The sequence below is a fragment of the Macaca thibetana genome, chromosome 11 (assembly GCF_024542745.1).
Source record: "Macaca thibetana thibetana isolate TM-01 chromosome 11, ASM2454274v1, whole genome shotgun sequence".
Taxonomy (NCBI): Eukaryota; Metazoa; Chordata; class Mammalia; order Primates; family Cercopithecidae; genus Macaca; species Macaca thibetana.
In genome coordinates, this window is record NC_065588.1 from 99,149,020 (window position 1) to 99,166,841 (window position 17,822).

Sequence of the window (17,822 nt, forward strand, 5' to 3'; positions counted from 1 at the left end):
GGGAAGGAATGACTAAAATGATGTTGCTTTTGTCTTCTCATAGCAATCATAAGTGTCCCCAGGCAACGTAGATAGATAGATAGATAGATAGATAGATAGATAGATAGATAGATAGATACACAGATAGGTCTTTCTGCTTTCCACAGAACCAGTAGTTGTTCTGGTAATTTGAGTCCACTTTTCTTCCCCTTATAATCACCATAAATTAAACAAAACCCAACAGATATTTATCCGCTCTTGGAAAATAACTGCAAACATATTTCTCAAATGGTGATGTTCCTATAACTCTGTCTACCCAAGACATTGTGTCTGTCTGCTTCTCCTGGCTGCAATCTGTCTCCATATAGGAATTTTCTAACCCCCACTAAATGTAATGTCATGCAGTCGACTCAAAGGGAAAGGTAAAAGGATTAGTAGATTGATCGATGAAAGATATTAATGCTCTTTCATGTTGGGTTGAAGAAGGATTTGAAGTCATCAGGAAAGAGGGTAGCAGGAGAATAGACCTCAAGTATTCAAAAGACTCTCTGGATTAAAATCCTATTAAATTCACATCAGCTTCTCCAGGAGGCATTTGAGAAGGTTGGGGTTTCTTTACCATGTCGCCGTAATTAACCTTCTCTTAAGCTGTTTTGGGTGGGGAACTTTCGCAATTAAGAAACTAAAAAACTTTTATTTTCTATCACCCACATGGCTTTTTGAATGGTTTAAAAACTAGAGTGGAAAGTGGTTTAGCTTAATTGATTTCTCCTACTTGAACCTGCTGTCAGACTTGCCTCTGAGATCTGTGCCCCTCAATAAAAAGGGCATTTTGTCCGGAGAAAGAATCAAAGGTTCAGATCTACTACAATGCTTTTCTTCCTCTGACTGTTCTCCCACTGAGTCCTATAGAAAGGGCGATTTTGCAAAGAAATGGTTGTTCTCCTTAAAAAGACCTGTTTCTTGGCCCAGACCCCACTTCATGGAAACTGTCACAGAAACCCAAAGAGCCTTTCTTGGCAGATGCCAGGTTGTGGCATGTCAGCATCAGCTGTCTCATTACAGGTAAGTTAAGGTCAGGTGGGGGCAGCCACTATGGGATTGGGTGACCAATCATCTGAAGAAATAAGGGTCACAAAACACATGTTGTTTTAAAGGGTTGGTCTTAGCCAGTTTTTCTTCCCTAGGGAAAATGTCATCCCACTTCACATATCAACAACCTTGCCATTTTGAGCAAAGATGTGAGAATCCTTGCTAGGGAAATGAACCTGTGCTTCCTCCAGGTTCCAATAAGCCCAACTTTTATTACATGATGCCTCTATGTAAAAACATTAGCTTTTTAGGCTGGGCACTGTGGCTTACACTTGTAATCTCAGCACTTTGGGAGGCCGAGGTGGGCAGATCACCTGAGGTCAGGAGTGCAAGACCAGCCTGACCAACATGGCGAAACCCCGTCTCTACTAAAAATATAAAAATTAGCTGGGTGTGGTGGCATGCATCTGTAATCCCAGCTACTCAGTGAGGCTGAGGCAGGAGAATTGCTTGAACCCAGAAGGCGGAGGTTGTAGTGAGCAGAGATTGTGCTCCCGTGTACTCCAGCCTGGGCGACAGAGTGAGGCTCCATCTCAAAAAAAAAGATATCATTAGCTTTTTTTACTTTCATACTTCCTGGATTCTCAGAGCTAAACACAAGCAGGGAACAGGCCGAATTGCACCAACCTTGTCTTTCTCACAGCACCTGTTCCTCTATTCTACTTACCTGGGTGTGTCTTCTCCTTTGCCAGGCTGCGAGCTCCTTAAGAACAGGCAGTTTGACCCTTTCTCTCCTAGCACTGTGCCTGGCACAGAGCAGCTCTCAACACACCCTTGCCCGTGACCCCCTAGAACCCATTCTTTGCCTTAAGGCAAGTCCCAGCCTCTGTTTTTACAATGAAAAATGAAGGGGTCTGTAGGACTGCATGACCTCTCAGGTCACCTTCCAGTTGCCAGACTCTCTGAAAAAGGAGCTGTGTACAGGCTGCATTTCGGTAGCTCTTGTGCTCATGCCAGTGTTTATAACGATAATGATGATAATGGTAAGAATAGAGAATATCTTTAAGTCCTTAAACATGCTCTGCTCTGTTCCCAGTGCTTCACTTGTGTGATTTCACCAATCCTATAAGGCAGAGGCTGTTGTGACTCCCCTTTGATACAGTGGGAGACTGCAAGGGTGAATGATTTGCTCAAAGTCACACCAAGTGTGGTCAACGTGGTTCCTGAGTCTGCACTCCTAACTCCCCCTCTATGTCCCCGCTAAGAACCTCCTTTCTGAGCCTCCAGTTCAGGCTGCCGGCTCTCCAGCTGGTTTACTATATATTCTCTGGCTCCTCCAGGGGCTGGCTGTCTGCCTGTCAATTGCTTTGATTTCCTTCCTCATGGCCCCAGCTGGCCCAGCCTCCACCTGCTCCAACCAGAGGCTGAATTGCCCCAGGATCTGGCAGGCCCTTTGTCCAGAGGGTCTGCAGCTCCTGTTGAGAGCAGGTGGCCGGAAAAAAGCAAGAGAGGGCAGTCATTGGGGAAGCAGCTTGGGAGGCTGAAAAGGAAAGAAGGCAGATAGGAATGATCCAGGGAGGAATTCCCAGTGCCTGCCCTCCAGGGACCTGAGCCCATCTGCATGGCTGCCCACTCTCTGCAAAGCCAGAACACTGGGGTGGGCTTTCCTTACCTTGGTTATACCTACAGGAGAATGAAGGCAGAGATGAGTCTCCTAGAAAGACCACGGAGCTACCTTTTGAAAAATGTTTCAGTGGCCTATTTTACGGGGTGGATCTTGTCTCATTTTAAAGCATCTCTGCCTATTCAAATGCTTCTTTCAGCTATGGTGCCTGAATTCCTCTTGACCCAAAGTCTTTCCAAGTGTTTTGGAAAGAAACTTGATTTTACAGTAGAAAAAAATAATTTTTTAAAGAAGTTCATCTCTGCAATCACATTCTTAAGTATTTACTTGAATCAGTTGAAAACTTATCTTCACACAAAAACCTGCACATAAATGTTTATTCACAGCTTTATTCATAAGCATCAAAAATTGGAAGCAACCAAGATGTCCTTCAATAGGTGAATGCATAAGCAAACTGTGATACATCCTGACAATGGAATATTATTCAGGAACAAAGAGAAATGAGCTATCAAGTCACAAAAAGACATGGAGGATTTGTAAATATGTATTGCTAAATGGAGGAAGCCAGTCTGAAAAGGCTACATACTGTATGATTTCAACTATGTGGCATTCTTGAAAAAGCAAAACTATGGAGCTAGTAAAAAGATCAGTGGTTGCTGCAAGGAGTGTGTAAAGAAGGAATGAATAGCTGGAGCATGGGGCATTTTTAGGGCAATTAAACTATTCTGTATGACATTGAAATTGTAGATACATGACATTACGCATTTGTCAAAATCAATAAAACTACAAAACACAAAGCATGATCCCGAATGTAAGCTATGGACTTCAGTTAGAGATAATATATCAATATTGGCTCATCAATTCTAAAAAAAAAAAAAAAAAAAAAAAAAAAAAAAAAACCACACAAATGCAAGATGTCAATAGAAGAAACTGAGGTAGGGATGAAAGACCTGGGAACTCTCTGTACTTTCTGTGCAATTTTTCTGTAAGCCTAATATTGCTCTTTTAAAAAGCCTATTAAGGTCAGACGCAGAGGTTCACGCTTGTAATCCCAACACTTTGGGAGGCTGAGGCGGGTAGATCACCTGAGGTCAAGAGTTCGAGACCAGCTTGACAAACATGGTGACAGACCGTCTGTACAGAAAATACAAAAATTAGCCGGGCTTGGTGGCGAATGCCTATAATCCCAGCTACTCGAGAGTTTGAGGCGGGATAATGGCTTGAACCTGGGAGGCAGAGGTTGCAGTGAGCCGAGATCGCACCATTGCACTCCAGCCTGGGCAACAAGAGCAACACTCTGTCTAAAAAGAATAAAATAAAAATAAAAAATAAAATAAAACGTCTATTAAAAAATGGTTCACTTGAATATACTCGAGGCCCTAAAAAGCAGTCACTTGGCTCCTCTGTATTGCTTTCAGGCCAATCATAATCATAATAACAATCACATGGTATCATTTGTCCAGCCCTACAGTGCACCAGGCACTGTTCTAAGCACTGTTTATGTATGACTTCATTTAATCCTCACAAAAGCCCTATGAAAAATTGAGGTCAGGGCAGTTAAAGCAATTTGTCAGGGGTATCAAACTCAATAGGTGGAAGAAGCAGGACTTGAACCACAGGCTATTCAACTTCAAGCCCACACTTATAATTGCTACACTCCATCACCCTTCCCCGCCCCCACCCCCAATCCCGAGAGGATGGGTAGCATTTCAGTATGTAAATAATGGGACAATGCAAGTTTTGACAACTCCTTTATTAGTCATTCACTTGGAAATATGTGCAGAGCACCTGTGTACCAAGCAGTGTGCTAAACTCTGAGGATACAAATATAGGTAAGAGTGTACCTGCCCACAAGGAGCTTGTATGAGTAGAAGAGACAGATAAGAAGATGGAAAATGACAATGAAAGCCCTAGTAACAAGAAGCCAGGTAGCTCCAGCTCTGGAATTGGCATGTTATGAACTGGAGCTATATGGGGAGATCCCTCTGGTTGGAATGGAGAGATGCAAAAATCCATTCAACCATCTTGAGTTGATTTTTGTATATGGTAAAAGGCAGTGGTCCAGTTTCAATCTTCTGCATATGGCTTTCGAGTTATCCCAGCAGCATGTATTGACTAGGAACTCCTTTCCCCATTGCTTGTTTTCATGGGTTTTGTTGAAAACTAGATACTACTTATTGGGTATTACGCTGATTACGTGGGTCACAAAATTATCTGTACACCAAATTCCCATGACACACAATTCACCCATGTAAAAAACCTGTACCTATAACCCTGAATTTAAAATAAAAGTCAAAAGAAAAAAAAGAGAGAAAAATAAAAATAAATACAAATTAAAAGCTTATAAAGTTAAAGAGAGAGAGAGAGAGAAAAGAAAAGAGAAAAGAAATAGCTATCTTTAGGAAGGGGAAAAAGAACTAAAATTCATTATATGTCTAAAATATACCACGCACTTGCCCAGGTCCCCAACCTATATCCGCTCAATCCCCCAAACAGTCTTCCAAGGCATTATTTCCAATACATATATATTAAATATACATATATTTAAATATGCTGTTAAATATATATCTTGCTGTTATTTTATGAAGACAGTGTGGAGTTACTTATGTTGCAAAATTCCTCTAATTCTTACCTGTGTCTTTCTTCTTATCTCGTGAAAGCTCATGGACAGTGGCTCCAATGTCGTGCCTCAAGATCTTGATGATGTTTGTCAGAGCAGGCAGGCTACGTTTATCCAAATGGGTGAAAAATTCGTACTCATCTTTCTTTAAGCGAGAAGGTCTAGATTCAATGTGGGTCAGGTTTATATCATTCTCCTAGAAGAGAGAATGGGGAGGGTGAGGAGACAGTCACTGGAACTAACGCAGGTCAAAGATGCAGAACCAGTACAATAAAACCTAACACAACAAAATGGAGAGTTCATGAATACAATTGTTTTTATAAGAGTAGAAAAGAGTCCTTAAATTTGCAAATTTTTTTTGTTTACTTTTTCTTCTTTAAAACCAAGTACTAAGTGGCAGGAGGTGGGGCAGTTAGTTCACATGTCACAATTTAATCACATGAAAATCTGCTAAAGGCCTAGAGTTGCCACTGTAAGATTTTGATTTGGTTAAAATATTTAAGACAGTGGTTGCCAAAAATATTTACATAGGAAACCTCCCCACTTCCCAAGTGAAATTCTATGGAATTACAATAAATAAATAAGATAGAAGCAACATTGTTCTGCTTGAATAGGGGGATCAGACTTACTTGATTTATATCTAACATCTAAATTTATTGCTTGTGAGACAATGTACTTTCATGTTTCTAATCCTCAGTTTTTCCATCTGTAACTTGCTGGTCTTAATTATACCTGCTTCGTAAGTTCATTGGGAATGTTGATGATATGATACATACGCACCACTTGGCACATAGTAAAAATTATCTCATATAATTACCACTAATATGTTTATATAGGCCAGGTGCGGTGACTCATGCCTGTAATCCCAGCACTTTGCGGGGCGGAGGCAGGTGGATTGCCTGAGGTCAGGAGTTCGAGACCAATCTGGCCAACATAGTGAAACCCCATCTCTACTAAAAACACGAAAGAATTAGCCGTGCATGGTGGTGTGTGCCTGTAATCCCAATCCCAGCTACTTGGGAGGCTGAGACCGGGGAATTACTTGAACCAGGGAGGTGGAGGTTGCAGTGAGCCAAGATCGTGCCACTGCACTCCAACTTGGGCGACAAAGCGAGACTCTGTCTCAAAATTAAATAAATAAATAAATAAATAAAATAATATGTATATATATAATTACTTTCCATTCAAGCTATTCAATAAATATATACATTTGTAGCACCCAACAGTGGCCAATGATCCTTCTAGCAGCTTGGAATCCATCAGTGAACAAAATAAAGATGCTTTCCTTTATAAAGCTTACATTGAAGTTGAGGGGACACAAACAACACACAGAAACTCATTTGTGCATGTTATAATGAGAAGGTCTAAGGCAACAATGCAAGGCAGAGCAGGAGGAAGCAAATGGGCATTCCTGAGGCAGGGTGAGGGCAGATTGCAGGACTAAATAGGGCAGGCACATGGGGCCTCATTGGGATGGCACAGTTTATGTACAGTCCTAAAGGAGTTGAGGGAGATGAAGGCCGGAAGGTGGCAGCATGCCTGGCCTGTTGAAGAGACAGCCACAAGGTGGGTTGACGAGAGTGGAGGAGGTCAAGGGGAAAATAACAGGAGACAGTGTCAGAATAATCACAGGGCATTGCAGGCCATTTTAAGGACTATGGTTTTGATTCTGAAAGAAATAGGGGTCTTTGCAAAATTTTGAGCAGAGGAATAATATGATCTCATAGGCTTAAAAGGATCAGTCTAACTTCTATGTTGAGAACAAACTTTAAGGGATAAGATAGACCAAGCAAAGCCTGTCAAGAGGCTGGTGCTGAAATGCAGACAAGACGTGAATGTGGCTATGTCCACGTTGGTGGGAGTGGAAGTGGTAAGAAGACATTATATTCAGGAAATCTTCTATAATCTCCTCAAAAGGATCAAAATTATCGAAGGATATGAGAAAAGTTTGTGGGTAAGAAAACGGAAAAAAAGTTCATCATATTCCATGTCACCCTCAGATTTGACTATTACACTGATCACTATGTGGCTAAATAAAGAGAATTTCAGGAATCCAATGGGAAGAAAAGAGCACATCATATCTCCCTGAGGAATATCATCTTTATATCAAATATTATGGGCCAAGCTAGGTACTCGAACAATGCAAGGATGAATAAGATATTTCCCGCTTTTACATTAGCCATTCCTACCCTAATCAGACCATTTTTAATGGCTGCCTGATGATCTGCTGCATAGATGCAGTCATAAATTCTTTAACCAATACTATAGTGATGGATATATGTGCTGCTTCTTGTTTTTCTGCCACTAGAAATAATGGACAACATTATACATAAATTTTTGCCTACTTGTCTGATTTCTCAGAATAAATGCCTAGGGGTCAAATTGTTTAATCAGAAACTACCCTTTAAAGATTATTTATATATTGTCCCATTGCCTTCCAGAAAGACTATACTCATCTCTTCTATCTTTCCACTAGAAGATCCATGTTTCCCACCTGTACTAACTTTAAGAATTTTCAATATTCTTGACTTGACAGATGAAAACAGCAAATAACTCATTACTCAATTTTTTTATTTAATTGCTGATGACACTAAACATTTTTCCTAGGTTTAGTAGCCATTTGCATTTTTTTAATGAATTACCAGTTTATACCATTTTTTTTATCACAGAGATTTTTTACTGATTTGTAATAATTGTTTATATTTTCACATTAACTCTTGTGTGTGTGTGTGTGTATATATATATATAAAATTCAAACTGACATTTATTCTTGACTATTCTTAAACACCTCAGTGAAAAAACAATTTTTAAAATGCTCTCAAAAAGTGCTGGAACATCACAAGTATAAATAGTCTTAGAGTTTTTAAGGAATGTAGCTGTGATGTATTACCAGAAAAAGGCAATAACTTCTTTCTCAAAGGTAATAACTGCCTGCGTATCAGAGTTTGCTTGATGTCTGAAATGCTCCCTAATTGTAGAACCAAATTCCTTGGACTCTTTTGGATTACTATGGCATCTGCTGAGTGCTAGATGCAAAATCACCAGACATAGATAAGAGGCACAAGGTGGGTTGTATAATTTGTCCAAATGCATCCCCTAAAAAAATTAGGCTGGATGACTCAAGAGTTTTATTTATATCTGTCTTGTCCCTTTCTGAGAATAGGCTGTGGGGGACTGGAGCTCATTTGTAATTATGCCACAGTTTTCTTGCAAAACCTTCACTCTTTACACTGGTTCTGAAGCAGAAATGAACATAAAAAATGAATGTTGGTCAGCAGCAACACTTGGCAAAGTCTACTAAAATGCACTGAACCCCCAACACAAAGATGGCAACTTGCAGTCAGTGTTTTCCTGCTGGAAGCACTTACTAAGTATGGAAACACCCCACTCCCACATTCGTGCGAAGAGCTGGGAAGCTGCTTTCATTAAATGCCATAAAAACGTGAAAATAATGATTATTTACTACAGCTTCTCAATTTCAATGTCTTTAGATAGTGATATTTTAGTTCTTATGGTTATTACCAAAAAAGTCATTTATTTTAGTTGGTCCTCTAACATAAATGCCTAGCAAATTATCTGCTACTTAGTCAGAAAGTGTGTGATTTCCTTGGTAATGCTATTTATTATGGAGAAAAACAAGGAGTATCATATACACTTTATTAAAACAAACAGATAATAGGGGTTACTCCAATATTTAAATGCACAGAAAGTATCTGAAAATATAACTTAAATAACTCTAAAATGTCAAAAAATTAAAATTCACTGAACTTGTGGTTGAAGAGGTTTATCTATTGCCTGAATCGTTAATGGTATAAAGTTCAAAAGAACGGTAGTGATGCCTTTTCACACTTAAGTATCACTTTATAGTACAGAATTCTTTTCTATGACCATCCCAACAATCCTTTGAGAAGGTTAAAGGAGACATAAAAAGATAAAATCAGAGATGAAGGTGCTTTGCCTTAAGCAGCTAGAGAACAAGGCCCATTTTTTTTCCTAATCTCAGAGTCATTAGTTTTTTAACCACACTGCCTTTCCTGCCAGGCATATATACAGTGAGCACTCCACTAAAATACTAACTTTTATTATTATTACTACCATTATGTCAAACACAAATAATTAAAACCTCTGGATGTAGTAAATACAATAAGTAACCTCAAACAGGCTCATGGTGCAGCCATTATTTATGGCTTCAACTGCAGGCAACACACCCTTGAGGACTGTGGCTAGGGAAACCCACAGAGGGGCCCCCATTAGGGAGAGAGAGAATAGTGGGGAGGTAACGCCAGAGAGACAGCGGCAGGTCTGAAGCTTTCTCTGGCAAACACAGATTACTTGTTAAACAAAGCAAAGAGCAATGTCATCCTTCTTGGCTCAAGAAGAAAGAGAATGGGTAGGTTCCACCTACTATTTACCTAAGATGAAACTTCAAAAGAAGACATAACCAATTCCTGCCTTATGCAGAGCTGAGAGCACAGCAAATTCAAGAACCAAGAATGGACACACCTCTGGCATGCTTATTTGTGGGAGAGTTTGGGAAGGAAGGGGAGCAGGGAAGAAGTTCTGGGAAGCAGACCATAGGATATAGTGCTCTTCACTCATACCCCACCCCTGGAAGCATCCACTTCCACAGAGAAGCTTCTAGCTTTGAGGATAACAATAAAACAATTTATGTTTCATGACTCAGTTTTTCTAGTGTTAGAGATTTAACTTATGAGAAAATTCACATAGCATTTCACCAAAACTTCTAAGCTAACTAAACTCCCATAATAGAGGAATGATGAAGTGGACTGTGGTATAATCACACAATGGAAGATTAGGCAATCATTAAAAAGTGAGTAACAAAAACAACAACATGTATTAAAAAACGTGTCGGTAAGCACTTCAAGACCTGAGTGCGGTGGCGGTCTCCAGATGAAGGGCTTAGGGGTGATTTTGTTTCCTTCTTTCTCTTTTTTTAAAATCATAGTTCAACTTTTTTGTTTCCTTCTTTCTCTTTTTTTAAAATCATAGTTCAACTTTCCTAGAAACATTTATTGCTTTTTTTTTTTTTTTTTTTTTTTGAGACAGAGTCTCGCTCTGTTGCCCAGGCTGGAATGCAGTGGCACGATCTCGGCCCACTGCAAACTCCGCCTCCCGGGTTCATGTCATTCTCCTGCCTCAGGCTCCCGAGTAAGTGAGACTACAGGTGCTTGCCACCACGCCTGGCTAATTTTTCGTATTTTTAGTAGGAAAGAGGTTTCACCACTTTAACCAGGATGATCTCGATCTCCTGACCTCGTGATCCACCTGCCTTGACCTCCCAAAGTGCTGGGATTACAGGCGTGAGCCACTGTGCCCAGCCACATTTATTACTTTTATAATGAAACCTTAACTTTATTTGTTAAGTGGTTATAATGATAACCATTGGGGTAAATACTTATGATAGGTATAGGCATGTGATTATTAAAAAATGTTTAAAATATTATGCCCAGGCTAACAAATGGGGGGTGGGGCGTGGAAGTTATGATGAGATTATATGTAACTGCTACTTACTTGGCAGAAGTCTTACATGAGTGAAGTTTCTGGTTAATTACATACTGAACATAGAGCTGAATTGTTTAAATCATTTCTTTCCCATTGGAATCAATTTGTTAATAAACAACCCTCCAGTTTGGCATGTAATTTCCTTATTGGCGTCTTTCTAATTTACTAGTATGGATCCTTAGAAACCAATAATTTTGATTGCTAAGAGAGCCTCGAAAGTTAATTTACAAGCCTGATTAGGATCATACTTTTAACAAATGAATTTTTACTTTTCAACAAGTGTCTGTGTAGGTTTACAAATTGACCCATATACACTCACCACATCTTTGCTGAGGCATAAAGAAAGCACTCTTGATACTACTCCAAGTGGACATCTAGGGGAAGGCAATAAAGGCTTGAACTTTTCAAAAACAATTTCATGATTTGTCTAATATTTAATTTATGCATAAAAGATGGCAGCATAAAACCTTGCTTAATCAGGATTCAAACAGAAGATACAGGCAAGGTGAAATGAATCACCAATTTTTCTAAGTATTCACCAGAAACCCCTTTCTTCTCCTATCCTTTAACAAAGTCTTTCTAAAGGGGGATTGGTCACAAGTAAATAAAACTATAGAAACAGACTTCATAATGGTGAAAAGTTGGCTTGTCTTTCTGGATCTTCTCTTGACCAGAAACTGGGCACCCCGTCTCCTCCTCCTCCTCTATTTTATTCATTGAAAAGAGAGAACAGTATCTTGCAAGTATGTGGGCTATCTGAGTTCAAATTTTGGTTCTGCTACTCACTACCTTTGGCTATATTAATTGGCCATTCTGAAGTTGGTATTCTGTGTTTAAAATTAAGATGATAATATTACCTGGCAGCTTAATGAGAGTTTAAAAAAGCAAAAGCACCTAACAATTTTTGTCTGCACCTAACAATTTTTGTCTTCATTAATAGATATTCAGTAGGTATTCCTTACACTCTGCCTCCTCAACTTGGTATAGATGCTCATTTCACTGAAAGATGGAGCACATTACATTTTATGTGTCATTTTATTCTTCAATATTTGTTTCACCCTAAATTTTTCTCAGCTCTTTTTTTTTATTTTTATTTTGTTTTGAGAGCACACTTCGAAAAGAAGGAAGGCCTAGGCATCTTTTGAGATGAGAATAGACTGGCAAGGGAGAGCTTCTTGGACCACTATGTGCTACGTGCTGTTGTCTTGGAGTAAACCTAAGTGAAGTTATGTCCTGGCCTGTTTCAGAGGTTGCTGGGGACAATATCAAAGAAATTTACAAAAAAATGTCCTAAATCACCGGTCTTAGGTAAATAGACAGGAACGTTCAATAATTCATTCAGTTAAGCACCTTTTTTGTGTTAACCACTGTTCTAGGTGCTGGGGTGTAACAGTGGGAAAAGCAGAAAAAAAAAATCTCAGCCCTCGTGAAGCTTTATGTTCTCGAAGGAGGAGATAAATGGTAGGTATGGTAAAGAAGTAAAATATATAGTCTTCAGATGGTGGTCAGCATCACGGAGAAAGATGAAGCTGGAAAGGGACTGGCTACACCATTGTTCATGGAGGTGCTATTTTTAAACAATGTAGCGACAAAGTCATAAAAAAATAAACAGGTAATGTTTAAGCATGAACCTGAAATCAGTGAGGGAGAAAAACGTGAGGGAACAGCCAGTGCAAGGGTCCTGGAGTAAGAGAATGCACAACGTGAGGGCAGACCAACAAGGAGGCCGGTGTGACTGGGGCAGAGTGAGCAGGAAGTGGGGGTGTGAAAACACCAGGCAGAGAAGTTACCAGGAATAGATTATGGAGGGCCATTTTGGCCATTATAAGAAGCTATGCAAGGTAATTAGGCAGAAGAGAGATATCATTTGATTCATGTTTTAAAAGACGCATTCTGGCAGCTGTTTTAAGACTACACTGTAGTGGGACGAGACAGGAACTGTCTGGGGCAACAACAACATTTGGAGTGAGATATGGTAGTTGCAAAAGTTGGAGAAGTCGCAAGGAGATACTGATGGAAGTTCTTACATGTTTCACTGATTTCCTCTTCCGGGAGGGCCAACAATGCCCCAGTTGACCAACAATATGGAAATTAAACCCACTGGCATTTATAGGAAACTAGAAATATTCAAGAAAGAATGAGCAGCACAATTAAATTCTATAGGGAGCTCAAGATTATCCCCCACTCTAGTCTGGAGGAGGAGATCTTGGAGAGATTCAAGCTGGACCTTCCATGGGATTCTCACCCCAAAGACCATCTTTTGGGATCTCATTCCTGCTTCCTCTTGGCATGTCTCTGGTGTGATTCTTTGGACATTTTTTTCTTTCAGCCACCTCCCTCTTTATGAGATTATTTCTTCCTCCACTCTCCCTTCCAGGTAGTTTGGGCTGCCTAACTCAGAGGAGACTCCTTGCAGGAGAGAGCCAGGGCTGCAGCCAGTCTGAGGACAGACCTTTTGGAAGCAAAGGTCTGTCTACTGTAAAAATGGAGGGTAAATTCTGAAGCAGTTTTTGGCTCTAAGTGTCTAGTTCCTGGAAGCTTGTCTAGTCTGAGCGTAGGTGTCTTCATCAATTGAATGATGCTGTCTTTGAACCTACCCATATACGCCAGAGACGGCCTTGGAGCTCAGAGCTCTGTTTATCTGCTTGTTTGCTTGTTCCCTTCCCCAGAGAATACATGGTAAGGTGAACAGTGTACTTCCCCCAGAAGCCTGCTTCTCATTTTTTATCCCATTACTAAGCCACTTAGAGTAAAGATTCTCAGGAGACTATTTTCCTAAAAGGCACGGACATGAGCTAGCAGAGGCTAAAAATATAGAGCGCTACAGAAAATGTTTAAACCAATGCATAAATAATTGAAAAGAACAATCTACGGAGGTCAGTGGGATGTTTGTAGGTTAGCAGGTAAGGGTTTTGGTATACTCCTAATCATTTGGCCCCAATTCACTTGAACTTCTACTTCTTATCTTAATTTTTAGAATGAGGAAACCTAGCCACTAAAAAGTTAAATAATTTTCCTGAGGTCATCAAGCTTACAGGTTATGCAACTGGGTTCTGAATCTAAACAGTCTGATTCTAGATGATATATTCTTACTCCCAATGCCAGGTTAACCCCAAACCTAGGTTATCGCTGATAGTTTGGAGTTCATAACTGTAAAACAGCATAAGTTTAGTGGAACACTGGTGCCTGGAAGATATTAACAGATCTTCCCTAAACAAGGTCCCATGGTAAATACATATAGGAAATGCTGAGTGAGATTACACTGAACAGGTTTCCTCTCTGCAGAACTTCTCAGAATCTTTAATAAGTTCATGTGTACTATGGCTCTCTAAAACCTAGATGTGGAATTTTTCAGATATAATGACCCTTGGAATTCTTTTCTGATAAAACATCTACTATCATACCAATTTTGCCAAAAAAAATGTTTAGGAAACACTGCTCTAAAGTATAGTCTAGATTATTTCATTTGTTTTGCCACTTATTTCCTTTAATTTCATTTTGTAGGGTCCAGAAATGTGTTGTAAACTCCACAGCTTAAAGGTCTTGTCCGTATTTTCATATATGACTCACTTCTCCACCTCATTCACAAAGATGTTGGGAGAGGTGTAAATACACAAGCACACTATGTGCACCACAATCCCCCACTCTGCCAAGTTATTTTTCTTCTGGCAAATGGCTCCACACCAGCTATTATTGGCCATTGCCACTTTTCTATAAGTGTTCATGAACAATGCAAGTCATTCATTCTAGATTTTCATTAAAAAAAATAAAACTTTAAAATCAAGGTTTTCTACTCTCCCTAGTCTTCCAACATCTTTCTCATCTTCACGCTTTCTTGAAGATTCCTAATGGGGTTCATAGATCACACATGGAAGGGGTAAAGGAATAAAAATTGTGTGAGCATCTTCTGTGGCCTCAGAGTCACACCAGGCATAGCAAGATCAATAAGTTAATCACTGGCAGATCTGGGATTTAGATGCCCAATATCAAGCCTATATTCCTCCTACTCTTTATATCATAACATGGGGCTACTATAATGTTTGGTACCAAAGATATGAATTCATCTATGGGCAAATAGTGATCTCTTGATTCCTCATAAAACCTTGGCCCCAGATAGTTCCCTGATTCACCCCTTTGTAAGTAACAGATAGGTGATGGGGTGAAGTCACTAGTCCAAGGACAGAGTCCCAAGATCTACCAGCCATGCTTCTCTTGGCTCTCAATATTTTGTTTCAACATTCGCAGTTTAAAGATAATTCTCTTTACAACGAAAAGAGGTGCAAAATAACTGCTGTGTCCTTCTGCTTTCTCATAGCAATTGGTTTTTCTCTGATTAAAAAAATATATAAGCCCGGAGGTTTTAGCACAATAGACCTAGGTCAATTTCTGAAGTCCTACCACCTTCTCTACCTTAGACAAGCTACTGAGTCTCTGAGGTTTAGTTTCCTCCTCTCTAAAATGGGTATGGCATCTCTGACTCCCCATAGCACTGTGATGAGTATTAAATATGACTTAATTCCTGTGAAGTGATAACACAGTCTCTCATACACAGCAAGAACCCCTTCCCGGGCAACGGCTTAGAACAATGGTTCTCATTCCCGGCTGGGCATCAGAGTCACCAGTGGAGTTTAAAAAAAAATTCACAAACAAACAAAAATCTAAAACCATGAAAAAATGACTGAAAATGTTGATTATATCAGAATTTTAAATTTCAACATGACAAATTATACCATAAACCCAAGTAAAATGAGAAAGACTGGGAGAAAATCTTTGTAACACACATAACAGTATTCAGAGCATATAAAATGTCAAAAAATCAGTAAGAAAAAGGCACATTTGCCAAAAAAAACCATGTGTAGACAAATCACAATTTACAAAAAGACAAATCATTAATGTTATGAAATATGACCTACATCTCACTGATAATCAGAAAAATGAAAATTAAATAAATAAATTACTGCATTTCACTCATTATATTGTCCAAGATTAAAGGCAATAATAAGCATATATTCTTAAATCTATAGGGAAATCAGTATTCTCATGTCAAACCAGTGGGAGTATAAATTCTTACAGGACATTTGGAGAAAAACTTTGTAGTTCTGATTAAAACTAAAGATGTCCATATCCTAGGACCAGATTCCACTTATAGGTATCTACTCAAAATAAATGTTTGCATATTACTTACCAAAAAAATTGAACAAAATACTGCAGAATTGTCTGTGACTACAGAAAACAGAAAACACCATGGATGCCAAAAATAGAGGGATGATAAATAAAATATGATACACATATATTAAGAACTATACTTCAGAAGTTAAAAGTTATGAACCTGCTCTGTATGTGTCAACATGTATACATTTTTAAATGTTGCATTCAAGAAATATATATATAGTAATTCTTACTTAACAGTTAATAAACATTCTGAGGGTTTCACATGCATTGAGTGATTTAATCTTTAGAACTACCCTATGAAGCAGACACGATTACTGTTTCCATTTTACAGATGAGGAACTGAAGCACAGAGAAGACAAGTGACCCTTTCTAAGCCACAGCCCTACATACATGGAGTCCATCCTCTTGGCCACTCCATTGTGCTCACTGAAAGAGGTTGCAGACCAATGTGCACAGTATGACATTTGTTAATATCAACATACTTTTCCAAAGGCCTGGAAGGAAATATGCTAAACTCATAATGATGCTGTCTTGGCTAGAAAGTTTGTAGAATGATCAGGATAGAGGAGAGATCAGAGAAAACTGTAGCTTTATCTTCTATTTTTTTTTCTTAAGAAACAATATGTTAATTTGTAATTTTTGAAACTGCAATTATACAGGAAAAATTGAAAGTGATATGTCAAAATGTTAACAGCGGTTAATAGATGGAAGGAATATTAGTAGTTAATTTTCTTGCATTTAAATGCATTTTTCAATATGAAAGAAAAAATACCCAGAGACAGACACTCTTGCCCCCTTCCCCCAAGAATGGGAGACTGGGGCCAGGATATTTGCATTTTTTAAAAAACTCCAGAGTGATTCAGATGTTCAGGGATATCTGTATTTGGCAGAGGTGTGGGGTGTAATAGAAAGATCATGGGTTTTGGAATCTGAGATTCATAGTTCAATGCCATTTCCACTGCACATTAGCTGTGTGATCTTGAGCAAATTACTCAGCCACTCTGAACCTCAGCCCTCATCCATAAAGTGAGAGTACTACCTTCACTTAGTTTAATGCGGATTAAATCAACAGTCATATGTGCCCAGCTCATTGCATAACATGGTTCCACAAATACTAGAATTTGATTCTTTTAACGCAGCATCCTTTTTTTGGGGGGGGTGCAGGGGGACAGAGTTTCACTCTGTTGCCCAGGCTGGAGTGCAGTGGGGTGGTCTCAGCTAACTGCAACCTCTGTCTCCCGGGTTCAAGCAATTTTCATGTTTCAGCCACCTGAGTAGCTGGGATTACAGGAATGCGCCATCATGCCCAGATAATTTTTGTACTTTTAGTAGTGACAGGGATTCGCCATTTTGGCCAGGCTGGTTTGAATTCCTGGCCTCAAGTGATCTGCCTGCCTCGGCCTCCCAAAGTGCTGGGATTACAGGTTTGAGCCACCATGCCCAGCCTTAACTCAGCACTTTGAGTGATTGTAACATTTTGCCAGGCTGTTACTAAGGTGAGAAGCATACTGGCCTATACAATGTCTACAGCAACTTCTGAAGTATGCTTGGAAAAAAAATCAATACTCACTAACAACCCTTCTTCAGTCACCCACTATAGTGACCTCTGTTTCCTCTTCTGTAAAATGGGTGTAATAACATCACTTACTGACCTGTGTAGTTGAGATTCTGGATAACGCTTCAGAGAGTTCAACCAAAGTTCACACACATTCATGTGCCCCCCTTCCTGGCCCCCCCGCACCACCACCACCACATACACACACACACACACACACACACACACACACACACACGTCTTGAGTGCATTCCATCCAGTTCTGATAATTTAGTTACTTGTTGTTTATTTATTAGGTTGAAAACATTCTGTTCATT

The 17,822-nt window shown here is 39.4% G+C and overlaps 1 protein-coding gene across 1 annotated transcript in view; it reads right to left on the reverse strand.

Moving 5' to 3' along the window:
- Positions 1–17,822, reverse strand: part of PAH (phenylalanine hydroxylase) — a 71,317-nt gene that overhangs the window by 44,329 nt on the left and 9,166 nt on the right. Inside the window, exon 3 of the mRNA XM_050750224.1 lies at positions 5,268–5,451. Coding sequence (XP_050606181.1) covers positions 5,268–5,451 — 184 coding nt within the window. The remainder of the gene's footprint in view (positions 1–5,267; positions 5,452–17,822) is intronic.